We start from the raw sequence: 27,433 nt of genomic DNA, 5'->3' as shown, positions 1-27,433 counted from the left end.
TTATGAGAAGAAGAAAAAAAACACAAGAAGAACGTGAATCCAGAAAGAAAATATAACCCAACAAATCCATCGAGAAGACTTGTTGTTGTTGTTGTTGTCATGAAATTTATTTTTAGCTTTAAGTATACCGTGATATGGCAGTGTTAGACTCACGAACGGTTATCTATTCCATGGAATTAATTAAACTCTTGCAGGATAATTAACTACCGTATAATTTTTGCAGGAAAAAAAATTGTAGCACAAAATTGTCACAAATATGGATTTCTGAGTCAGAATAAAATGTAATGCAAAACAGGAACAGAATAAGAAATTAAGTTATTAATAATAAAGTATTATAATGTATAAATCAAGTGACTGTAACATCATACCAGATGAACTCTTTAAGTAACGACTCATATTTTGACATTTTACTTTAAAACATAACAAACAAACAAACGTCCTTCTATAGAGAAGCTATGGATAATACGGTAGAGGGTCTGTGCACGAAAAACGAAACTTTTATCAACTTTTAACCCCGAATCCCTCTTACATCGACACTGCAACCATGTGATTAGACGGTGTTACGTAAAGTGAAAGGACCGGCACCTGTTGCCCCTTTGCCAGAGGTAACATATATACGGCACTTTGTAGCGACACTATGTATAGCATTATATCCTGTACAGATACAAAACATAATTGTTGTGTCGGTCCCGGGACAACCTAACAAACTAATACTAGGAAACTTAATTGACAACACTAACGCAATAGATCCGTCTTAACGGTAAACTTAATGTATTGTGATTTATTATCAAGAAAGTGTTCTCCAAGAAACCTTGGTAGATGTTACATAACACATACCATACCATTCAAATAAAGGTATGCATAAATTAACATATATCTTACTATATCGTAAACAGATTATTTGGTTGGCGCTATTTAACTATCCAACAATCATCTTACCCAAATCGAATTACACATATCTCTGGTAGGACCTTACGTGCAAGCGAACGTCTTTCGTTAAAATATCTAATTATGTAAGAATAATTGCAGTGCCATTACATAACACCCACCCCACCCCCACCCCACCTTCACAACACAATGAGCACAACAGATGTTGTGTATAACAAGTGAAAGTAAGTTGTTTACAAACTAAGTTTATTAGGTACAGACATTTTGTTGTGAAATACTAGTCCTGTAGTAATTTGCATATGAAAGCTTTCATAATGTGTAAAAACTTGGTAACTTTATACGTGGACCCGCCAATGAACATTTACGGTATTATGAACATAATAGAAGAAAATTCAAAGCAAAATTTTAAAATAAACGATGAGTTTATGTGATCACGTGACGTGGTATGGTCTTATAAGCAACTTACAAAGGAAGCAACAGTCTCTTAGATTAATACAGATTTTTTTTGTTATTTACAGTTTAACGTGTTGTCTGTATATATTTAATGAATAGTATTTTTAGCTTAAGATCATGTGTGAAATTTATCCCCGTTTTAAAGGGTTTCGAGTTATATCCCTTGACCTATCAAAATCAGGATGCATGGTCATGCAGTCCTAAATCTAAAGGTGTACTGGACAATGAGAGTTGATTAGCAGGGTGCGAGGAATGCGAGATTCATGTAGGTCTGTCCGTTAAAATCCATGTCATATCTTCTGGTTTGTAAAGAGAACTCCTAAAAACAATACTTCCTCAATTTATTCTTTATTGCATTTGATGGTTTGTATATCACATCTCTCTCACATGTAAGTTTGTAATAATGATTGGGTATACTGCTCTTTTAAAGGTACAAAGCCAGGGATCCCGGTATTGGTTTGATATGGGGAAGGTGACTGCTTCGCCACAAAATGTAATAATTGACGCAAAATTGTATCTTAACCAGATATGTAATAACTGTAAAAATGTAATGTTAACGGAAAATGTAATTACGTAATAATAAAAATAATGATAATAAAAATAAAAATAAAAATAAAGTCATAATAATAATCATGATAATAATAATAAACATAATGTAATGATTTATTTCATTATCCGTTAAGATTAAATTTTGCGGCGAAAGTTATTACATATCTGGTTAAGATGACATTTTGCGTCAATAACTACATTTTGCGGCGTAACAGTGGCGATGGTTACATTATGCAAATTTAGCAATTTAGCACCCCCCCCCCTCCCCAAATAAAAAATAATCTGTGTGGATGCATTTTCATCACAAATGAGTCGGAGGTATTTCAACTGGTTAATTGAAGATGATAACAATTTGCAACACCCTTGTCTGTAGTTACACCCCTCACACACCCCTCTCTGGAATGTCTTTTCGAACTCACTCAACATTTGGTGTCCGAAGAGAAGAAAAAACAAACAAACAAAGAAGTACGTTTTCGAAGCTTTTTATTCTGTATTTCCCCCTCATGGCTATCAGTTTGAAAAACTTTCAAGCACAGCTAATCTTACAATTAAAACGAACAATAAAAAGTAACACAATAACATGAAGAAAGGTTAGCATAATTTGAATGTTTTTAAAGACAAAGCAAAATGACAACAAATCCTTTAACAGCAAACAATAAACATGCAATTCACTTGAAAACTATCAAATGTGGAAACGGGTTACACTTTGCAAACAATTGTCTGGAACGGTTTACAAAGAGCGCCACATCAAAATAACGCCTTGGCACAAGTCGACGAATATGAATTGAAATAAGTTGGTAAAGATTTTTATATCCCCCAAAAAAACCCAAAAACGGTCATAAAAGAAAGAAAAAGAAACAAAGAAAAAAGTCTAATTGAGACGATTTCACGGAATAAATTATTATTTTTAAAGTTGCAGCACTGGTTTTCTTAATCTTTTTTTTGAAAATGGAATGAAATTGTCTTTCTTTTCGACTTTTTTTCCTTCAGTATTTATAACTGTTGTAATGGAATGAAATTTGTTTCTTTCTTCGTTACAAGTTAGTTGAACAACCATGAGTCTACTTTGCAGATTTTGGTCCATCTCTATACTAAATTCCTGCATGGGATAAGGGCATACGAACACGGGAAGGACTTTTTTCTTTTGCGCATGCTCAAATAAAAAATTACCAATATACAATGCGATCAATACGTGGATGTATACTATCAACACAAATATATTGAGAGTTACTCAACGTGATGAATAAAAAAATAAATATGAAAGTAATGTATTGCACTTTAAATTGAAAACTGTCATTTGACTTGACTACGGAAATTTAACGATGGACGCATTTCAGTACAATCTACTTATATACATATATGTATATATATAAAAAATGACCCTGCGGATAAGTAGACAATTTTCCTATGTCGGAAATTTGCCTATAATTGAATCGTACAGTGTTATACACACCACACATCGTGTTACGTCAATTACTTTAAGATGTGTGATTCGTTGTCATATTAACCGATAGAAAATAACATGCGTTGTTGCCATGGATCAGAGGTGTTCGGTCGTAATGACGTTACCCAGGCCAGACGAGATCGGGGGGGGGGGAGGGAGGGGTCATGGGGTGGGGTCCCCGGAGTAAGGATGGATCAGATCAGGGGTTACGCCCACCAAATTCCTTCACATGCCCCGTGAAGGTGCCATGGACGTCTAAAAGCTTCACAGACATAGACGCGGTGACATTATTAGCCCCGGGCCCGGAAGGGGTTCTCAACAGCCCTGTCGTTGGCTTTGAAACTTTTTTTCGATCTTTGTTAGTATAACAGCTGAATGTTAAACTCGTTTATACTTGAGGTGAGTCGTTTCAAAGCACAAGTTTACTTCTTGCCCTCAGAGTATATTCCATTCGGTATACCAACTCCGTCCTACCCCCCCACCCCTCCCCCCCCCCCCCCAAATCATCTAGGGGATTTCCTTGCAGCACACTAATATTATTCATCTACAATACCATTTGAACAAACCAAATCAGAAGAAAAAGGGAAAAAGTCCTGACATTTGCTCCACTTTTTACCACGATTTTCAGTGGAGATCACATGAAATTTAATCACTTGCTTCTCGTAGGCTACATGACACAATCACATAACTCATTGAGACATCGTCACTCAGGCAGTTTGGACTTGTCGCAAAGTCTTCAATAAATATTCGGGACAAGTTGCTGCCATAAGTTGACTTCACAATCACATTGCTCCGGGCATTCACTATCACCATCTTCGCACTCCTCGCATTGCTCTTCACAGTAATCTGAATATACAATAGAGAAAGAAGGTTAAAATACCTGAACCATCTAGCAACAATTTTAGCGGACTAACCGAACCACCGCGTGTATAACTTCAAATAAAATGACAATCGGTGAAACTAAAACAACTGTACTTTATTTGTTGTCATCGAGTGAATAAGTATATATGATTATCTGGTTAATTTAAAGTAGTCAAGTAATGAACGTGCACTATGATATCATTAATAATTGCATTCTCTCTCTTCACCCTCTCTCCACCTCTCTCTCTCTCCCTCTACTGTCCAAGTTTAGCATGTCTGACCAACTGAGCTATCCGCCGCGCATCTCTCTCTTGTAAATCCGTCCGTACTCTGTTTCCATTTCAGTGAGCCACTGAGCAACAGGGTCGGGCCCTCTCAACTATTACATGATATATATTTTCACAAATAAATCCACGGAGTTGTAAAGTTTGTTTTTATCTGCTTAACAACGCAGCCTAACCAAGATCTTTATATTGAATTATATATATATTTTCCAACTCATTACGATTTCAATTATATATATATATATATATATATATATATATATATATATATATATATATATATGTATATAAATATATATATGTGTGTGTGTATATATATATATATATATGTATATGTATATATATATATATATATATATATATATATATATATATATATATGTATATATATATACACATATATGTTGATACTAGATGAGACTAGTGGAACACTAGTAGTTGTAACTCGGAGTTTCACGCTTTGTAGCGATCTTCAGACAACTCTGAAGATTGACTCTGAGTTGTCTGAAGATCGCTACAAAGCGTGAAACTCCGAGTTACAACTACTAGTGTTCCACTAGTCTCATCTAGTATCAACATATATTCCGCTCTGTCCAATGGACATAGAGCACTCTGCGCCAAGATAGACGCCAACCTACTCTACTATACACATATATATATATGTGTGTATATATATGTATGTATATAAATATATATATATATATGTTGATGTAATAATAGTTAACTTACCTTCCTTGGATTTACAAGTGCAATCATCATCTTCATCGCAGTCTTCCCCATATCTACATATTGTTAACTGGGTCTCTTCAATTGGTCGATTGTGTCTGGGACCTTATGGAGGAAAAGAAGAAAGAAAAAACCTATTCGTGTGATGTTCTGTTGGTGCAATATATCAGTGCGAGTCACTTAAATGCCACGAGGTTTGCCCTCACATAATGGAATTCTAAAACTTGTTTTTACCCGTTTTCAAAAGCAGGGCCAACTTTCTTGGATGTTCTGTCCCTCTAAATTATCGCCAGACATTGAGGGGGTGGGTGGGGTGGGTGGGGTGGGGGTTAGTGTTATTAAATAAGACGATTAAATCATACAGAAAGTCAGTGTTCTGGAACTGGCAGTAAATGATAGTTCACGTGACCAATTGTATGAGTGACCATTATTTGAGATTCTAGCATATTTGGAGTTGACCTTTGACACTGTACCATCCTGACTATTATGTACGATAACGGTCATTTAGAAGTTACTGTTCGTGCGGTAGGCTATAGTCAGCATTACAACTTTTGATTTTACACCAGAATAATACGTACAACGTTGTGCGATATTTTCATATTTTCGCGACAAATGATGAATTCATAATACACAACAAACATACATTAAGAAACAAATAAAATAAAACAATAAAACAACATCAAGGTTAACTAGGACAAGTGTAATTTGCGTCTTCTTCTTCGTAATATATATATCTATATATATATATTAATGAGAGAGTTTTGAGCATTATCTTTATCGGATATTCCAGTAAATGTTTCAGAGTATAGGGTGGGAGGTGGGCGGGAGGGAGGGGCCAAAAGGGGTGCCAAGTGGAGGGGTAGGTTGGAGTTGCTTTATTTTTCTCTTTGACAATCATGTATACTCTAAGTGGTCTTCGAGATCTTGTGCTGTGCATGGTTAGTTCTTATACTTACAATTTTCACAGAAGTCGTCGTTCTCCTCGCATGTTGCGCAGGCCATTAAACCATTAAGACACATACTGTGTAAGAAGACAAAAGGAAACAAAATAATGCATAAGAACAGTCGGTTTTAACAAAAAATGGAAATTGAATAATATATATATAGTTTTAAAGATTTTAGGTAAATAGACTTCTGAAATGTTCACACAACGTTAGGACAGGAATCATAGAACCATTGCTTTTACAGGTCGGTTGAACATGCAGGTTAAGCAAGAAACGCACTATAACAGCAAAACAACAGAACCAATACTACCAAACATGACAGGGAGATTTGTTATTGCCTTCATGCGTAAATCACGTGAAATGATAAAAGCGAAGACACCCACAAGACTTCCTAATGTTTAAATCCAAGTCCAACCAAAGTGACCAGTTACCATATATCCTTAATATGCCAAATATAAGACGGGTGAAAAGGATCGGGAAGATATATCTGTCCACATCAGGGTGGATACAGGATTTAAGACAGGATGAATGCTCTCATGTAAGAGGGGTGGGGAGGGGTGGAGGGGGCCTCGCCTAGAAAGATGTAACTTCAGACGTGAAATTGTGCGTTATATAAGGCACAGTTAAGGTATAAATTTTGGGTTATAGTAATTTATAAATCCAAGGTTGTGCTAATAACAACTTTACTGATTTTGTGTGGGGTTGACGGGAGTGGGGGGGGGGTTTGTACACCCACACTCTCCCCTTGTATGGATACGTTCCAATTCATTATTCCTTAAATGGTTATGCCTGCTAACGTAACAATATAATCACTGAATGTAGGAAATAGGGTGGAGGGCTGGAGGCACGTGCCTCGTGCCCCCTACCCCCCTCCAACTCTTGATGTTTGTGAATAACACCCAAAAGCACCTTCTTATAATTGAGAAGTGCCCCTTTCTGCTAGTCGAAGGGCCGTTTTGTTATTTAAAAGAGCAGCCTTTTTGTTGACAAATTACGAATAATGTGTTTGATTTAAATAAGAAACATAGTTAAAAGTGAAATTTTGCTGAAAAAAAAACAAGTTTTGAGGTATTTTTGTTCCTGCAAATGAAAGTCACATTTTCCCACTGCCGTTCTAATGCTTGTGCCCCTCCCCACGATTGAGCTTATGCCACTGAATGTTATATCGAAGACATCAAGCTTGACGGGGTTTTTTTTCCTTCCTCTTATAATTGAGTTATTTAGAGCTTATCCGACCAATATCTCGGTGCATAATATTAACACTGGAAGAAGAGTTAATGTTAGATAAACATACCAGCATCCCTCTCCAGTCATCCAGTCCTTGTGTTTATACCATTTCCCTCTGACATAGCAACCCTTTTGAGCTGTTGATGGATAAAATTACAGGATATGAATTAGAAAAGGAAAACATATAAAATATCAAGGGAGGGAAAAACGTGGAGTCACGCCTGTATTATTTCAATGAGAAACAAGAACATGAGTTCGGTAACATTATTACATGTTACATTTATACGACATATTACATATAGACGGTTGTTAATAAAGTTGTGATAACAAGAATGGATAACACTGCAGGGACTTCGTTCAGGTATATATAAGCATACGAAAATTAATTCATCTAAAATTGAATTTCATTTGCTCAGGGAATGGGCCACACACACTTTTAACGGGAGCGACTCCCGAGAGCCCTATATATACTGGCTGAAGACTAGCGGAACAATCACCATGCATGGTGCTTCAATCAACTTCAAAAATAAGAACAGAGATAAAAGTCCAACGATCGCAGGTTTAAGAGAAACAAACACGTAGAAAAAAATTAGTGGCACGTTGAGCAAAGTTCAATTATGGGAGAGTTTCAAGCATGTTATCGTGTCTTGGTTAATTTATGTTGGGCCAGTTTTAATCTTTACTTTCTTTTCTCAGAGAGAGAGGTAGAGAGGTGGGGGGGGGGGGTGGGGATCTGTGAAGAGTGGGATCAAGAACACCAATGTTGCGTGTGTCTTCAAAAATCCAATCCATAATTCTGCTTGGAAGCTCAACATATTTTGCATGAAATTTGTATGAAACCAAATATTTAGTATTCCTGAGCCATCATCTCGGTAAAAAAATAACGCTATGCGCTACCCGAAATAATTATTTACCCCCCCCCCCTCCCTCTCCCAAGAAAAAGTATTCATTTTGCCCTCCTTAATAAAACCTTCACACAAAACACGCTCTTTATAATTTCATCGCAATACTTTTTTATCTTTCTTCGTGACCAATATCAAGAAAATATAAACATTATCTGACTGAAATATATATATAAATGTAGAGAGAAGATACTTACTTGAACCGCAAAACTTGTTGCATTTCCTCATTGTTCTAAATACATTCGCTCTTGCTGTTGAACAAATCTCAAAAACATGTTCACATTTGCCTTTCCTGGGGTTGAATGAGTACAGCGATCTACTCTCGTACAAGCTCATGATGTCACCGCATGGCTTAAACTTCTGTCGTTCTTTGCATTTGCCTGTAAAAATACGAAAAATTATTATACATATCGTGGTTTAGCTCTGACGCCACAATTGTTGCGTCTCGCGCCGTTTTGGATGCTTTTTAGATTCATTACATGAAACTAATAAGCGGTTGTCATTGAAGACAAACCAGTCATGTGTATTTTGTTTTATCCATTTGGTATAGCTCTTGCCTATTGGGATGTCCTTTAATTATAGTTTGACATTTATTCAATTGTGTTTTCTGTGGCTATTGGAACTGACGCCTTTGTATTTTACTTGAACATCAACAAAAGAGTAATATGGATTTTCGTTCACGCAATTCATCTTGCTTGTCGGAAGTCGAAAGGAAATGTTTGCATGAAACCAAATCATACAGTGACCTTTTTTTAGGAAACCGAACGACATGTGAGCCTGTTACACGGTATATGCTCATATTAATTCATACTTTTGTTTTGAAACGTATCGCCGGAAGAGCACTTACGTGTCGCTTAGAGGTCATAAGTTCATTATTAGCTTCCGTTGTATCATAATACCACAAACATTCTTTTGTTATTTAATCTATTTACATCTCATTAAGTATCAACTTGCACACGCGTAGAATCCTGTATTTCCTTTTTGTTTTTTGGTGTGCTTTACACTTGGAATCTTTGTTGATTACTTGTGGCGCGGAAGTCTTCGACATGATTTAATAATGGGTGGAGTATTTGCAGTGACCTTAAAAGGTCATTGGAAATACTCCACCCGTTATTATAATAAGGCATAGAGGATAGAGAGCTTTCCTTTCTGATCACGTGATACCTTTTTAAGGAAAGTTACCCAAGGAAGAACTTGGATACGAAACACCAAACAACTGAACGACTGATCCGCTCCCAACCTTAGTCACCTTTGCATCGAGACTGTTACCTTGTGATCATCGTTAGGTGTGTCTCACGACACCCATAGAAGGGGAACGTAATGCTACACAAGGGCCGAAAATTGATCTCTCTGATCACGTGACAATTAACTTTTAACCACAAACTGGAAGACACTTAACTGGGTTATTGCTTTTGTCAGGACATAAAGTTTTATTATTATATTATTTATATTATTTTTTAAAGATATTCATGTCGGCCTATAACCTGACAATGTCTGGACAACGTGACTTAGATTTTCCTACTTAGTCATTTAGTATGGATTGTCCAATCAATCCCTTCCCCCCTAATGACGTGACATGAATATTCATAAGTATTAACAAGGATTATGGCCGTGAAGCGACTTTCGAAAATGATCTTTTTTTCACGAAAGTGACGAGGATTACACGGGGATTATAGATGAGGATTAGAGGAAGATTCGACGGGGATTAGAGGAGGATTATAAAGGGATTAGACCGGAAACTAAGTCCTTCTATAGGACAAGTACAGGGAGGAAAATTTCCTGACAGTCTCACCTATACACGGTTGCAAAACAAACAAGTGTCCGATGCGTTCATGTTAAGTGCACAAACTGTTGTAAAAATATAGCCTATATATACATCGGGATGACGTAATGACTGATGTTTGAACTTTGGCGAAATCGATTTCCGTTTGTGTGTTTGGCTTTGTAAATGACAACATTTCGACCATACCATGTGGAAGACGATAGTGGGGTGGGCTGAAGTGGGGGAGGAGTCGTTAGTTGAAAGGTATGTGATAATCAGTGGCGTACCCTCCCCCCAAAACTCGTGCCTTCTCCAGGTGCCCCCCCCCCCTAGATGCGTTTTGTAGTGTCAACAAACACTCAAACAAACCGCTTTATCTGCCTCATTAACAAACATAAATATCGGACAGACTAAGCCCGAAAATTCTTCAACATAAAGCTACTTCAAGTTGCAAAATATAGCACCAGATTGCATCTTAGGACCCTTAATTAATAAAAAAATTCTCAGAGGGGAGGGGGACACCTACTCCCCTTCGACCCTTCCCAAGGACGGTATTCACAAATAAACATTGTGACCCCTATTTAAGTGCTGTGCCCCCCCCCCCCTGTGAAATGTCTGGCGACGCCACTGGTGATTATGAACAGTCTGGATAAGTGTTTCAATGTACATGATAACACCCATATAATGTTTACCCCAAACTGAAAATCCAAGTTACGATGCGATATGTACCTGTGCCTACAGTGTTCTCAAATTGAACGAACATATCAAGGTTGCTTGAGGATTTTTTTTTCGGTTAATTTTTTGTGTGTGTGAAACCTTTGATAGCATTCTCTACTAAAATCTGTTAACATTGTAGATTATTGGCTTGACTTCTGGTAAATTTGAAGTTCAAAATAATGAAAGGGGATAAATGGAACATTTTGCAAATTTCCGATTTGATTTCTGCAATTCTGCTCGCGGGATATAAATAAGGATTTGGGCGACAAAAATTTAATTAGAATTGAAATAGGCATCATTAAGTACGGTACTAAAAACACTCAACATTCGTTTCATGAGCAAAATCTAAGAGGGTGGCTATTTTTGTTTTATTTGACATGGTATGTTTTGAGTAAAAATAGTCAAAAGGTTTGGCAAACTTGGTGATCACGGTGTAAATATAAGCTGTTATTAAAGTTTAAAAAATAAAGTAGTACTATATTAACTTGTACTTAAAAAATACTATGAAAAACTTGCTTGACATTTTGGCAGAAATTTTGTAATTGATGTTAAGAAAGAAACAGAAAAAGAAAGGTAAAAACTCACCGAATATTTCCCGAGATTCCTTCCTTGCATAGCTGAATCCAGCATAACACAACAAGACACTGGCGAGAAACATAAGTTTGGGCCACATATTGATAAAAAATAATGTACGACTTTTGAGATGAAAAGTAGAATAAATCAAATTTGATTCTCCGTCGTTATAAGAAGCACACAACTGTTCCTGTTTGCTGTCAGCTCTCCGTATTTATATTCCTCAGTAGAGCCAAGACGTCTGGTTAGCAAAGTTCCGCTGGAAGTAGTTAAACCCATATCCCAAAATGTTAAAGCGGAGAAAATGAATCCATCATTTACTAAGTACGTATATAGGCGGTCTTCATGCGTAATTAACAAGTATGTAGGCTGTCCTATAGTAGACACACACTATAGTCAGTGGGTAAACTTTGACAACCGTGGCGGTGATAGGGAACGCCCACATCGTGACCACACCCACCTACTATTTATGAAACATGGATTAATCTACGTGCGTTTTTCTGGGCAGTTCCGAGTATTTGACGCGTCTGGTCAACGAGGCTGTTACGAGCATATTAAAGAAATGAGGATATTTTTGGGCTCGGATAAATTATCTTTATGATTTTTTATGATGTAAATCAATCGGTTCATACGTAAAGGAAGTATATATTTCATTCGTTGCTGCAAACTTCGTTCTGGGTTGAATAATTTGAAATAATATACAAGTACGTAAATAACAAGTTGGACATGAATTGTACAGTATTCCAAACATGAAATCATTTTACATAAACGTTCGTAATCTCATTTGACGTGACATCGTTATGAACATACGGTTACAGTCTCGACGTATAAGGGGACTGCCCGGGGAAATTGAGATCTGTGGATCAAGTTGTTTGGTTTTCGTATCAATGCTCTCATATCTGGAGTGAGTGCTATATAGATGTGACACGTGGTAGCAGTCTCAAAATGTGTATAGTTAATTGTGTGGACTTGAATTTATTGTGGATGATTTGAAAGTTAAAAGGTACACCATTATTAACTTTGTAACAAATTATGCGTTTTGAGATTTCACTTTTCCACCATACCATGAGCTGGTCCAATAAGGCCGTAAGATATGTGGCTTGTATTAAGATAACCCGAGTATACGATGATGTTAGCCCCCCCCCCACCCCACCCCACCACTCCCTCAACCTTTCCACCCCTCCTCCTCCCCATTGTCAACACAGAGAAGCACATAGAAGTTCATCGTAACTTTAGGTAAACGACCATTTATTGTAGGTGTTGCGTCACACATGTTGTGGGCAACATTCTGATAGCCTGTTTGGGATAATTAAAAACGAACACAGCTTACTTCCGTCAATTCACTCGAAATAGCTATGTTATGGCTCGTAAGAAACTCATTTATATGCAATGTTTATCCATTACTGAACGGATGTTGATATTTGCCTTGCTGAAAATAAGGTTTTAATATGGTTCACTACTATACCTTCAGGAACTTCACCTCGGGTGACTTCCGACTTCATTCGGTTATTGCACTCACTCTCGGGTCGCACGGGTTAATCTAGACACACGTAATACACGATCGCTGTGACGTCATAACTAACCAAAAGGTGCCTGATACGGGTATTTTGACGTCATTTATAAGAATCTATTATCTGACTTATCCATTGTTGTGAAGTTGCTCAATTTTGCGATTATTTCTCTAAATCAGTTACAAACACTGAAATTCACTCGCTTTAGGGCAAAGGTTATGGTAGTACAGTCAAACTATGTATTGAGCCAATCACATTTCGCCTGTACAGGAATGTAGTGTCATTTCATAGTCAGTTGCGGGGAAACATAATGGCTTCAAAAAACAAACATTTCCCAAAAATTTCCAGACGTGTTTTTCTATTCAATTTTACCTTTATAATCAATTGACTATAGTATAAAAGCTGTAGCTCATGAAACCTGATAATTCATTTCCTAGGCAAAATCCGATAGTATGGCTCTAGGAGACTGGTAAATAAATAATGTAAGTTTATCGTACAAAGGTATACTGAATAAGATCAGCTCTGGAGAAATGGGGTTTGTTTCGTACAGATGTATGTAGCGATACATCAGGGGTAGGAGTGGGGTGGGTTCAGACGAGCCACTTGGGGCCGAAAGGGAATATCCACGGACTGTATTTATGCATATTACATGGCGCATACACATAAAACATCCTTGATCACGGAATCGCAGGCAGCAGTACACTATACAACCACAGGAAAATTATATCATTCTTGCTCAACCTGAGAACATCATATAGACACAACTTCCGAGTTAACGTTAGGCAAGAAGTGTTTCTATAACAAGAGGTTTGGATGTAGGAAGAAAAGGCTAAATACCAGAACAACATGTCTCCAAATGATTTGCATATTAAGATGTATACGGTATTGCTTATCTGCCAAGCAGTGTTTATCCTCTGAGTTATAGCAAACGTTTTACCGTCGGCTTTCCTTTCGGTTAGAAAGGGCCGGCCTATCCAAAGATTGTGTGTTGCGGTTTAACTATACATATCTCTGCAGATGTCATGTAACTACCGCGGCAACGTCAACGCGCTCTCCCACATATCTCTTCAAACCATAATGTAGGCTAATAAGGTGAACGCTTTAAATCTACGTGATAGCGCGATTGCTCGGAAAGCGCACAGCAATTGTTTGATGACGCCATGAACTTCCTGATGACTCATGCTATCTGATGGCGTACATCGACTGTCTGGTGGCGCACACACCAGCTTGAAATGCTCGACGGAGCACTACGATTGCCGACGGCGCAAATAAAACTTCTTGATGGCGCACATCGATCACCCGGTGGCACACATCAACTACCCTGTTGGCGCACATCAACTACTCTCTTGATGGCGCACAGCAACTACTGTCTTAATGGCGCACAGCAACTACTGTATTGATGGCGCACATCAACTACTCTCTTGATGGCGCACAGCAACTACTGTCTTGATGGCGCACATATTCTGCCCATAATTTCTGGTGGCGAATATAACTCTTACGGATATTTGGATGGCACGTGTCTCCTGTCTGGAGCGCTTCAACTGGCTTATGACGGACAGCAATTACCTGATGACACCATAAGAGACAGTAATTGCTTGACGGTACACATTATGTCGTTACTAGAAAAAGCAAACTCGCATCCCTTCCACGAAGGAAGCTTCGTCATCCCATACAACCTCCCACAAGTAAGGGTCTATGGCACTGTCTTAAAAATAAAACAATGTTGTTGATAAAGGGCTGCTGAATTATACTGTACATTCTTCGCTGATTACTCATTTTATCTTAGGGAGACCGGGCGTTAGGGGTATTTATGTCTGCCTTTTGATATAATTAAAAATATTGAAGCGGTATACATTTTACCAAATTGATCGCATAACGCAAAGGCAATGCACGATATGTATCTAAAACATTCTGCGATTCTATTTTGATCAGGATGTGGTTCACATTTCTGGAATATCTGAAATAACTTTATTATCAACCCTAAACAAATAAAATAATAATTATCTCGACAAAGGGAAACACATGACTCCATTTTGCCTTTGTGAATATCAAATAATATATCAACTGTTAAATATAGTTTGAACCAGGTAACGAAAGAAGGTCGAACGTGAGATGCCGTCATATGAAACACTTTATATAAAGTTCACATTACTATTACAGGATACAAATGTAGCTTACATTGTTGTGGTAAGCGTAACGGAAGTAAACGCAAAAACAAACCCACTCCAACTCCGCCCCCTTAAAAAAATGTCGTTAACGGCTAAGACGATTATGCAAAGGATAACTTTATAGAAATTTCGTATAGAAAATTACTCGAATGTTACGGTTTTGCTACTCTGGTTATAAATGGAATTTGGTTAACCAAATCAACCAACTTTTTTAAGATGAGAAAACTCCTTTATCCAAAGGGATTGAATTGTCATTGTAATGTCAGGCCTGACGAGAGAGGAAAAGAGAGGCGTGGGGCGAGGCGGAGGTGGGGAGAGAGAGGGGGGGGGGGGGTTAATGTGGTACATAATCTGACGCGAGGTCAATTTGGGGACCCGGATAAATATGGAATTAAGAATATTGTTAATTGTTAAGATATTCTTAAGGACAAAGTGAAGACTTCAAAATGGGACCCGGTGAAATTATTTTTCATGGGGCTTTACCTAGCTTTCGACGTCACAGGACAGTGTGATGCCCTAGGGCGTGTATTGTAATGTCAGTTATGGCCCATCAAAGATTATGTCAGTATAAATCTTGAGTACAAGCATCTTCCTTTCCAGGTCAATGAAATGAAGTTAACTATATTAATTTTGTTTTATTATGTTTAAATGACATCTTAAGTGATATCGCCTTGTCAAACTGAGCTTATGTTGAGATCAATTTCTCTCATATTGGGGTCAAAGTTACACCTTTGACATGTATAGAGAGTTTCTTTTATCTATAATTGTAAAGAACATATACAAAACATCGAGACCTTCCTCAAACCTGATATATGATACTATGGTATGCGACCTTCTGTGAGCGGGGAAAAACATGAAATTTGCAGTTTTTATTACTACCTCTGTGAATTCGTAAAACACAACAATACAACTACGTACCTGTTGACGTTAATTTGCCAAACAGTTGCCATCTTTCCTAGAAATTCGACCAAGAATAGTTTGATCTTTTCATTAAATCGCTATTCGTCTGTTGAAAAAGACGTAAACATTAATTATTGCGGTATTTTCACTGATTGGTCTAGGAATGTCGGTCGGAATTGTATAATAAACACAAACGACCCGAAAAAATTACAGGACAGAGGAGGGGGAGGGGAGGGGCAGGAGGGCGGACGGAATAACACAGCGATCTATGAATATTCATAGATGTTTCACGATCACAGATAATTGACATATTGATAAACAGACGTTTGATTCATGCGGGGGAATGATGACGTCACAAGGGTACGTAGTGGTGCATGAAAGAATTCAGGTTGAGTGGGCCGCATTCGAAGAGGTGGGAAGTTAAAACTGGCTTGTCGAAAATTTATAATAGGGTTGACACTCAGTTAATCCGAGCGTCATGAGAACCAAATTTTCCTACCCCGCCCCCTTCAACCCTTACTCGTCAATTCCGCAATTATAGTAACTTGTAAAACATGTTTTTTTCTCTCTCTCTTTGACTCACCACTGTCGAATAATCATTTTAACGAGCTAGTACACGAATTTCTTGGAAGACACTCCAGAGTTTCACAGGGTGTTGGTGTGAAGTACCTCTCAATTGTTATAATTTTTATATGACAGATACAAGAAGGCCGCAAGAAGGTATGGGGTATATATATATATATATATATATATATATATATATATATATATATATATATATATATATATATATATATATATATATATATATGTATATGTATATGTATATATATATATATATATATATATATATATATATATATATATAAACATATATATATATATATATATAGAACAAATTCAGGATATAATTCTAAAAATATTGTAACCTCTAGCCCAGGCCAGACGAGATGGGGGGTGGGGGTGGGTATAAGATAAGGGGACTGCAGACACGGGCTTCGAGATTAAGAAGGAGGTATATGGAAACATGGGATAAACAATAACTCATTTTACTTATGAACTTATGGGATAAAAGAAAACTTTATATTGAGGGTCTGGTGATATACTTGTACCAGGGGCCCGACCAGCCATCACCATGCACTCATCAGATATACTTCCATGTAATAGTTCTTAGCTGTTGACTACCGGACCTTCCCTTCCCACACCCCACCCCTCTTCCCTTCTCAGACACAAAATTCGGTGACATAAATATCTATATGAAAGATAAGGTGAGTGATACGCTCAGGCTTCATTGTTTATTTGTCATACGTAGATATCTGTAAATAAATCGCAGAGGTTAGAGCATGTATGACATAGGTCCATGCTATAATATAGGGTTAGGGTAAACCATTGAATACTTTCACGATCTTTTTCTTATCACAACGTACCATTTATAGACAAGATCTATACTGCCTTTGTTTTCAGTTTGTCTGCGGCCCTCAAATATGTTACTGACTGTGTCACTGAGTACTTTGGGTCTCAACGGAAGTTACTCCAGCAGAGGTTACGCAAAATCATATCCCGTCTCCTCGAAATTAAACCACGAAAATTCCACATCTTATTGTTGTGATGGTATCCCCAGAGGGTCCTCTATGGCTCTATGTGTTAGATAGAGAGGAAACTCTTATTACGTGGGTGCTAAGAGAATACCAATTAATAATATAGTAAGTAAGAAATGATTTCTAAAAAGTTGCTTGGAAACGTTGACAAGTGTATTATACCACTATACAGGAAACCCAATTTACAAGTACAGGGATCATATTTCAAAAAAGCATTACGGATAATCAGAGCGTGCAAAGGGGCTTAGAAATTGTTCACATTGAAATAATATGTGTGATATTTGATTACAATGGCGCATGCGTTATAGATTTACGAAAGGGTCAGGTAAATAGTATAACATTCGATGGAGGTACACTAAGGTCGTTCGAGGTATGGTACGTGTATTAGATTACCCGATGATTTCTTTCAGTTTTTACCCCCCCCCCCCACCCCCTCTCTCAACGATATCAACGAGCATTTTCGAAAGTAGTCACATCACCTATTGTGTCTGCTTAAAAATCATCCATGTTTATTAATATATTGTTACGCAATTTTCTTCGGCAGTTACTTTGCTATTTTGTTTTATAAACCTTCGAGACTGGCTAAAACTCATCCAAACTAAAGAAACACACATGGCACACACTTTGTGATTGCCCTTCAACGCTTTGGATTTATTGAAGGAGGTGGGGAGAGAGGAGGGGGTTATTGGTGGAGGTGGGGAGAGGGGAGGAAGATTTATTGAAGGAGGTGGGGGAGGGGAGGGGGTTTATTGGTGGAGGTGGGGAGAGGGGAGGGGTTTATTGGTGGAGGTGGGGAGAGAGGAGGGGTACAGGTTAACTCACTTAGGATATATCTTCAAGGCGTACACTGATTGGGAAACGACGGTAAAGAAATGAGGGCGAGAAAGGACGGAGCCTGGAGGTTAGAGAGGGTAAGGAGGGAGGGATCAAGGGAGGAACACGGACGGAGGGAAGGAGAGGGAGGGGAGGGTGAGTGAGATCCATCAACACTTGACGTTTATACTTTGACGATACGATACAATTGATGCATGTGATAAGTTCATGGTACAGTGTTGGGTATTTGCAATGCAGGACTTGACCAATAATGTAACTATGCGCTGAAGTTAACCACGTAACTGATTAAATCGCTAGGTAATCATTCGATCATCTTGTATTAATAGCAATTAATCAGTAGGATGTAGAAATAAACCATTGAATTTACACAAGTGTTATTTGACATATCTGAATAACTGAGTACTTACGTAATCCAGACCCCCCGCAACGTGAAGTGGTAAGCTTTATTTACACTAATATTGCGGTGGTTGGAATTTAGAGAATCTTCAAAATGTCGGAAGACTCCAACGGAATGGGTTGCTTTGTATCAGTCCAGGGGGAGTTGAAACAGGTACATCCAACCAGAGATCTGGAACATGCATAGTCCAAGGATACTGTCTTAAGAGCACCGCCGTTTTGTCCGTGATGTATGTTGGTTCCATTGGGCGGGTAACATATGAAAGCAGAAACTACCAATATCTCGTGTTGCTATGGCCTTAGTTCGCTTTTGCGTGTTTCTGTTGCCATGCAATGACAGTCATATAACAAGGCAAAGTGCTTAGAAAATACGGCCAGGACAGTGAAATAACGTAGTTTTTCGTGACTTTCGGTTACGTCTTGGAAAACTTTCTTTTAACATTAGTCACTTTCTGCGCATTTCTTCCATTTGGGAGAAAAACAAAACAAATCATCCCTTTGGGAGCGGATTGCACAGAAGATAGACCAGTGAGTTGTTTCCCGTGACTCTACACACACATACACACTCTCTCCTTTCAGGCTGTTGAAAAACAATCCTGCAATTTTAGTTGGGCAAAGTAAGCCCTGCATCACAGATAGAAACTCAAGAACGTCTGCTGCATTGAACAAAAACAGGTATATAACCAGAGAGGGACTACATCACCTGGGACCGATCTCAATTTAGACCCGGGGAAGTTCAAAGTAACATAAAAAGAAATGTTTTCTCAATTAAAGAAATGTCCCAAGTGAAAGAAAAAAACGAAGACATCAATTAAGGAGAGGGGATATAATTGTCCCCGGAGCCCGATATGGTTCACACATAATGAACATTCAATCTAGATACAACTCTCTCAGAGGTTATGCGCTTAAAATTGTCTGCTTTGTATATAAACATCGGGCGGATAGTCTTTTTGCCGTACACTGGTGACGTTATTTAGTCGTACCATATAATTACATTGTGGGGAGGGGGGGGGGGATAGGAGAAGTGAAGGGAGGTGCAGAAGAACACCGTCTATTGTTCAACGAAACATGGAACAAATTAATATGGTGAATCTGGTGATGGGAAGTGAGTATAGTTTTTTGTTTTCTATTCCTGAAACGTAACAAGCTGTGTAAAATGCGGACTTGGGGATAGTGCCATAAAAACAGCTAGATTTGCTAAAATGGTCACAAAGATGACAATGCACTGTTTTTTCTTACAGTATTTACATAGTATTAATAATTTCTAGACAATACTATTTTCTTTTTGACAATTTTGCACGATGCCACAAATTGACAAGACAGTCTTCACTGAAACTTGATATAACATCAAGCGATATTTCATATTGCTTCAATTTGCGCAATTTTAATTACACTACACAACAAGCATAAACCAACCGTACCCAGTCAATGAACAATTTATGACGTCATCGCTCTATATAGTGAGTCATTCATGTTGCAGACACGCCGTTATGCATTACGCAACCATGCTGATATTTAAAAGTATAGACAAATGATTCAATTAAATCTAGAAATTACTAATAATAATTGAGACGTGATTGAAGGATATCTACGCACTACCGACGTCAATTAACCACCTTTTTTATTAATCCCCGAATTAATTGTCTTGGTAGCAGCGTAAACATTTTATCTATATTGAACTCATAATTTACACAAATTCAATCTGCACCAGATGTTTTGCGGACATCGAAAGGTTACGCTTGACTAAATATCTTTAGACTTAGCCGTTCAATTTGTGACGCATTTTCTATCGTAAATGTGTGCAAGATCAATGGAGCGTCGCGCAGCCTTGTAATGTTGGTAACTATCTGTGGTTTGTGCGCCAACTCACATGGAACGCCGTTCAAACTTGCAACAGGATATAAATATGGAGTGGTCGATACAACGTGATGTAACATAGTTAAAGTAACATATTGCTTTGAGTTTTGAAGGATAAATTCAGGCAGAATATTATACTTGATCATGTTAATCTTCATTTCTGGAAAGGCTCCTTAAAGGCTTATTGACGATAATGTCAGCTCCTTAATGCTGCCTTAAATGTTAATCCTTTGTTTTATAAAATCTAATAACTGAATCGAGACATGTTCTTGAATATTCATATAAGCAACATCGTACCCTTTGGATGACATGCATTCAACACTGTTTGTCCTTGACAAATTTGTAACGCATTATAAAGATGTCATTTGAAGTTAATTGAATGTTTCATCGTTACAGTATTGTTTCATGATAAGGTAGGCCTATAGCTTAAATCATTCCACACCGCTAAGAAATTGAAAATAACTGTTTCGTTACCGTACATCATGCGATGTTTTTAATATAATTTGCAAGTACCGGTTATATGATATTCCACGTTTGTCATAAATCTGTTCAAACGAATAAAGTTGACCCTGTAAACTACACAGCAGCTTATTAATCTTCGTTTGAGTGGGGATGGGGGTGATCGGGTTGAATGCGATGGTGTATGTGGGTGTTGGATGTTACAGAGTGTGGTGGGGAATAATAATAATAATAATAATAATTATAATGTGGATTTATAACGTGCACAAACTCCACCAGCAGGCAACTACAACTAAATTATACAAACTCAAAACTTAACGACTTAATCCTACATACTTAAATACTACAGCAAATAACATGAGGTAAACAACAACACAGGCAATGCAATAAATGAACTGGCAGATTATGGAAATATTTTTGACATTAAATAAGTCTTCAGAGAGCTCTTTTTGAACTGATTTACTGAAGAACAAGATTTAACCTTTGATGGAAATGAGTTCCAGAGACGTGGGGCTGCAACAGAAAAACACCTGCTGGTAGTCCGATCATTACATGGCATTGCTGTAAGGAAGCTGAATCCATTCACAGACAATCTATACAGCCGTGTTACTTGTTTGGAAGACAGACGGGTAAGACAAATATCTCTCCTTCGATTAAGAGAGTTTAAGTTGTCCAGAAATTTGGGTAGGATGGAGTGCAATTCAAATCGGAATGTATACGGTATAGGTTCTACATGTCTAATACACGTTAGACGTCACGAGCGACTAAACCCTGAAATTTACACAAACGGATTGCAGGTGAGAGATTGTGAGTTTGTTCATGGAATGTTTTCCCAATCATCTCCACGGCACACACAGGGCCACGTGCAGCTGTGGCAGTGGTGTAGTGACGTTATGAATGCCGGATATACTGTTGTTCATCTGAAAGTCAAATGTGGATTCTTTAGACTTCTCATTACCAAAAGAATATATTAAAAACATAATAAAAGATAAAAGAATCTAATATGCAAGCTAACACTCTTAAAGAAACAAGGGCGTAGGAACCGGGGGGGGGGGCTGGGGGAGGGGGCGCCAGCCCCCAGTGAAAAATGTGGAGGGGCGGAAGTATCATTCCGCCCCCCCCCCCCCCGCTTCGCAAGTCAGAAAACCCCTTTTTCATTGAGAAAAAAAACATTTGGAGCACCAAATTGCATCTAAGGCCTGGTGAAAATACAAAATTAAATTTACAAAATGGAGTGAGTGTTGAAGTGTGCTATATTGCACCAAATTGCATCTGAGGCTACCTGGAAATGCAAAAAATTCCAAAGGGGAGGGGGACACCCCCTCCCCTTAGACCCTTCCCCCAGGCCGGCCATCAGTCTTCAGCCCCCCCCCCACTCAAAAGTACCTTCCTACACCACTGTAAAGAAAACACCGATATATAGTACACGCACGGTACGCTCTTTTCAACTGGCTAGTTAAATATTTTTCAGCAGTTGCTTTGAGCACAAAATGGATCGTCCAGGTAAGGTATGGAAACAGTGCTTTAGGCCGAGTCGCCCATGCGCATTAAACACATATCGTTAGAAAGCGACTGAGAAAATTCGTTTCTTTGTAAGACTCGAGTTGTTTGGTCCACCATCCCATTATATTGCCATTAATGATTCATTTCCTCCTGAAATGTCTTTTTTTAATATGCTGTACCGAATTGATGAATTCTATGCCAATGGTTTATTCATCATACGAAAACTTTCATCTACAAGAGGTTACGTGACTTGTCACTGCCGTTGTCATAATAACATTCTGTTACGATATCTTACCGGTATATGCCATTCCCAATTATCCTTTACTTAACAGTTGTTTATCTTAATAGTCATTTACCTAAACAGCAACTCAATGATTAATCCTCTTTCAATGATCAGGGCTTATTTCTCCACCAGTAAAATAAAATGACTGAATCATTCGTCTGATATAGAAATTTAGCAACTTTATACTCATGTAATCTCTCAACCAACGCAGGCGGAAAAGTTGATTATTGGCAAACTAGACGACACAATATCAGAAGAACTGACTATTGGGTAACAGATATGACGAAAACTTCGTCGCGACAGATTTAGCAGTCTTAAAAGAATTATATTATACGTTGCAAAAGTAACGTTCGTCTGTAACTTTAGAGTTTATCAGTCACTATATCAAGGGCGTAGGAACCGGGGGGGGGGGCTGTGAAAAATATGGGGGCGGAAGTATCATTCCGTCCCCCCGCTCCGCAAGTCAGAAAACCCCTTTTTCATTTCCAAATGAGAAAAAAATCTCATTTGGAGCACCAAATTGCATTTAAGGCCAGGTGAAAATGCAAAATTCTTTACAAAATGGAGTGGGAGTTGAAGTGTGCTATATTGCACCAAATTGCATCTGAGACCACCTGGAAATGCCAAAAAAAATATCCAAAATTGGAATTGAGGGGTCTAATTCCAAAATTAGACCCCTCTCCCAGGCCGGCCATCAGTCTTCAGCCCCCCCACTTCAAAAGTACCTTCCTATGCCACTGCATTATATACACGCAGGGAGGTGACGTAATCACGAGAAGGGCGTAACGGGAACAATAAGGTTAAGTTCTCTTCACACAATCTAGCTGCTCACTGTCTTTCAATCGAAATAATTTAAAATATGTCAAATTTATCCTTATACTGGTTTTGTTATTAACCATGTACAATGAAACTACCGTAATTTCATCAGAGGCGACGAGAGCCAGCCTGGGCAGGGGATAACTAGACATTGCAATTTTCATTTTTTCATAAGTATAATATGGAAATACATTATTATTTATACCTTATTTTTCCGGATCCCTCCTTATTTTCTCGGGCCCCTTCATATTTCCCCATTTGTCCCATGCATATTGAGGCTCCTTGACCCCTGTCGTCAGGCCTTCTAGTAACTTCAGTCCCTATAGCATAATGTTGATACAGATCCTAGCCTTCTATCTAGTGAAGGCTCTCATACATAGACATTAGTAAAGTTAAAAGGCTATTGGTTGGATTACGCCCAATCTGAGGAAAGCGAAATGATAATTTCTCTATCTTGGATGGCCTTTATTTCAATTATTAAAAGTTTACGCTGACTGCCCTGAAACTCTGAATGGGAGAAGCTAATTCTTTTACTTTAACACTACTTATAACTGATTTTGTCGTTACCTTATATGTCCATTTTAACTGTATTAATATCCACTTGTACGTGAACTTTCATACTTATAAACGAATGTATACATGGTTATACATATATATATATATATAAATATATTTATATGTATATATATATATATATAAATATATATACATTTGTACATATATATATATTTTTACATATATGAATATAAACGAGCTTGTAATTCTAATTTTTGTGTTTATGCCGTGCTTGTCAATGCTACGACTTCTGTTCTCGTTTCCTTAATCTCTTTGTTCTTGTTCATCTTCCTGAGACGAGGACTAATTGGAATTCATAAAATCAAACGGTGGCAACATATTAACACACACACATACAAACCAGCATGGGGACAAAAGATTTTGAATGAGAGTATTTAATAACTTTTTAATTGTGATAACTGTAAAATAAATTAGGTTTGTTATAATTCATTTTCTTATTGAAAAAAAAGAGGACATTTTAGACTTCCTATTACAGGTTATATTACTGGTTATAAACTAATCAAAATTGAATTTTAGTAGCTAGATCGGTAACTAATTACGAAATGACACGTCCTTATGGCGATGATAGATGGATGGTGGGAGGTGAAGAATGATACACAGCGACAACATAAACCTCATAGAATTTCCGTCGTATCACACCGTGACAGGCTGACGAGAGAACAGCATTGCGATTACGTGAGTTATATATATATATTCTATGGTTGCGTGGATCCTATAGGATAGTGGTCAAGTGGTTTATCTCATATTCATGACAAACAGAAGAATAAGCCCAGGGCGGAGGGACAAGTGCTAACCGAGTTTGTAAAATACAATAATGACAAAGTTCCCTTTTTCATATATAAGAAGCCCCCTTTTACTGTTCAATTTTTATATCAATTTTTTTTATAGTAGTTTTTATATCAATAATAGGGATCATGTACTTACTAAGGGCCATAGGCGTACGGGACCTTTTCAGTTTGGGGGGGGGGGGCAGAACTTTTTGTGCCCGAAAGTTCCCGTGACAATATGTAAGCGGAGCGCCACCATCGGTTGGCGCGTAGCCTCTCAGATTGCCGGAAACGGCACTTCTGAGGCCTTGCAAGTTGCATCTAAACATTCTTTATTTTATAATCTCACGTTTTAGAAATTTACACTTCCCCAAAAATTTGGTAATTAGAAGAAGAAAAAATGGTAACATCACTTTGAAGGGGAAAAATGGGACAGTATATTTTTTAAGCTCCTATTTAGTTACCTTATTTATTATTTTAACACAGTACTCAGCTACCTCCAGAAAAACATACATTGTTCAACGACACGTAGGCGGGATAATGTCGCTGTGTCGGGTGAGACTGCAATTTGTCTCACAAAAAAATAGAAAATATAACAAAGAATATGATAAACCTGTACTTCTAGGCTTGTAGGCACCCCCCCACCGTCCATGAACAAGAATACGTTTCTTATATACACTCATGTTGGGGATGTCCAGGTCAAGGGCGGCGGAAGCACTTTTAATCTTGGGGGGGGGGGGGCACCGACATCAAAGGGCACTTTGCAGATATTCGATTGGACTGATGCAGCCTTATATTTAGTACCCCTTATAACTCTTATTGTATTATCTTATTTGTGTAAACACATCACTCCATCAACGCCCCCCCCCCCCCCCCAAAGGAAAATATGCATACTAGCACTGCAATATCCAATGCGCAAATTGGGAAACAAAGAACAAGTTTTCTTTTGAGACAAAATGAGGTGAAATCATGCTAGTTGCTAATGTAGGAATCTTCCGAATTAGAGTTTTTTTCTTGTTAATATCTAAACAAATCTTTTCCATTCGAAATAGCTTTGAGTTTGACCCACAGAAATTCATTAAAAGTCACGGGCTTAGCCAGGATTTGCAAAGTTGTATGCACGACTATCTGAGCGGAGCGCCACCATTGGTTGGCGCGGAGCGTACTAGAAAAGTTTTGGTTTTACAAAGCCCTCAGATGGCCGGAAACGGCCCTTCCCGAGAGTTCATTCTGGTTCCCTGGCCTCTTGCTAACTTGAGGCACCTCAATTTTTATGTAGAAAAAAGGCACATTTTTAACCTGAGGAAAAGTGGGGGGCACGTGCCCCCCCGCTTCGCCGCCCTTGGTCCAGGTATACAATTGACTAGTTAGAAAACAAATTGATTTCAAAAAGCGTGGTAGCCCAGATGAACTGCGCTTACGGTGGTGTTACACGGAAATATTCGGGCATCATGATGCTAAATAAAGAAAATCATGGAATTGTCGGGCAAAAATTTGAAAAAGATTCGAGCAAGCTACTGCATATTTATATATATATATATATATTTCCAGAGGACAAGAAATTCGGGAAAAAGTCCTGAACAATTCGGGCAGCCTAAGAGGAGAACAAAAAAAAAAAAAAAAAAAAAAAAAAAAAAAAATATATATATATATATTTTCTCCTCTTAGGCTGCCCGAATTTTTCAGGACTTTTGCCCGAATTTCTTGTCCTCTGGAAATTTGGGGGGGGGGGCAGTCTGCCCCCCCGCCTCGTACGCCTATGCCAAGGGCTACCCACACACCAAGTTTGAAGTTCATGAAAGTTTTACTTCTTGAGGTATCGTGTTTACAAAGTGTCACATACACACACCATCGCATAGATTCCTTCGGCAAAGTGAACTTTTATTAATGAAAAAAAAGACCTGTTGTTGAGAAATGAAAGTAACTTGTAAATGAAAAGTGCCCTTTTGTTGAGAGATTTCAATACGTGTACAGAACATTGAGGTTTTACGTGTACAAAACATTGAGGTTTTGTTGAAAAACTTTCAAATACTAGAGTGATACAGATGTGCATATACATACCTATCTATCTATATATATATAGGTATAATTGAAATCGTAGTGAATTGAAAAATCCAGAACAGTGAAAAAGCTTCCAGCCGCCATCAGGATTCGAACCAGGGCCTCTCGCATTATATGCGCGGACACCCAAACCACTAGGCTATCGACGCTGATTGTATGTCCAGAGGTTCAAAACCAGTAAGGAAAGTCCTAATTCCACTCTAGGCGTTTGTCACCTGTATCGAACAATACTAGTTCTGTTTTGGTGACATATTTGCCTTACTCTAAAGACCAAACATGATGCTAACCAACTCGGAATCAATACCTTTTAAAGAAAATTCTAGATGAAAAAAAGTAGGGAAATGACATAGATTGTAAAAAGCAACAGAAAAAGG

At 38.0% G+C, this 27,433-nt stretch overlaps 1 protein-coding gene and 1 long non-coding RNA gene across 2 annotated transcripts; both read right to left on the bottom strand.

The window, feature by feature from the left end:
• Nucleotides 1-2,356: 2,356 nt before the first annotated feature.
• On the bottom strand, nucleotides 2,357-11,563 carry LOC139965102 (uncharacterized). The gene is made up of 6 exons (XM_071967340.1): nucleotides 11,343-11,563; nucleotides 8,476-8,658; nucleotides 7,444-7,513; nucleotides 6,162-6,226; nucleotides 5,209-5,310; nucleotides 2,357-4,180 (listed from the first exon to the last, which is right to left on the bottom strand). Exons 1-6 carry the CDS (start codon nucleotides 11,428-11,430, stop codon nucleotides 4,071-4,073), a joined length of 618 nt encoding a protein of 205 aa, XP_071823441.1. The 5' UTR covers nucleotides 11,431-11,563; the 3' UTR covers nucleotides 2,357-4,070.
• A 5,615-nt stretch (nucleotides 11,564-17,178) lies between these two features.
• Nucleotides 17,179-19,577, bottom strand: LOC139965104 (uncharacterized). Its single transcript, XR_011792171.1, has 2 exons — nucleotides 18,749-19,577; nucleotides 17,179-17,546 (listed from the first exon to the last, which is right to left on the bottom strand). It is a non-coding gene; the product is annotated as an uncharacterized lncRNA (long non-coding RNA).
• Between the last annotated feature and the right edge of the window lie 7,856 nt (nucleotides 19,578-27,433).

This window comes from Apostichopus japonicus, chromosome 23, assembly GCF_037975245.1.
Source record: "Apostichopus japonicus isolate 1M-3 chromosome 23, ASM3797524v1, whole genome shotgun sequence".
Taxonomy (NCBI): Eukaryota; Metazoa; Echinodermata; class Holothuroidea; order Aspidochirotida; family Stichopodidae; genus Apostichopus; species Apostichopus japonicus.
This window is presented reverse-complemented; position numbering and strand designations above follow the sequence as displayed.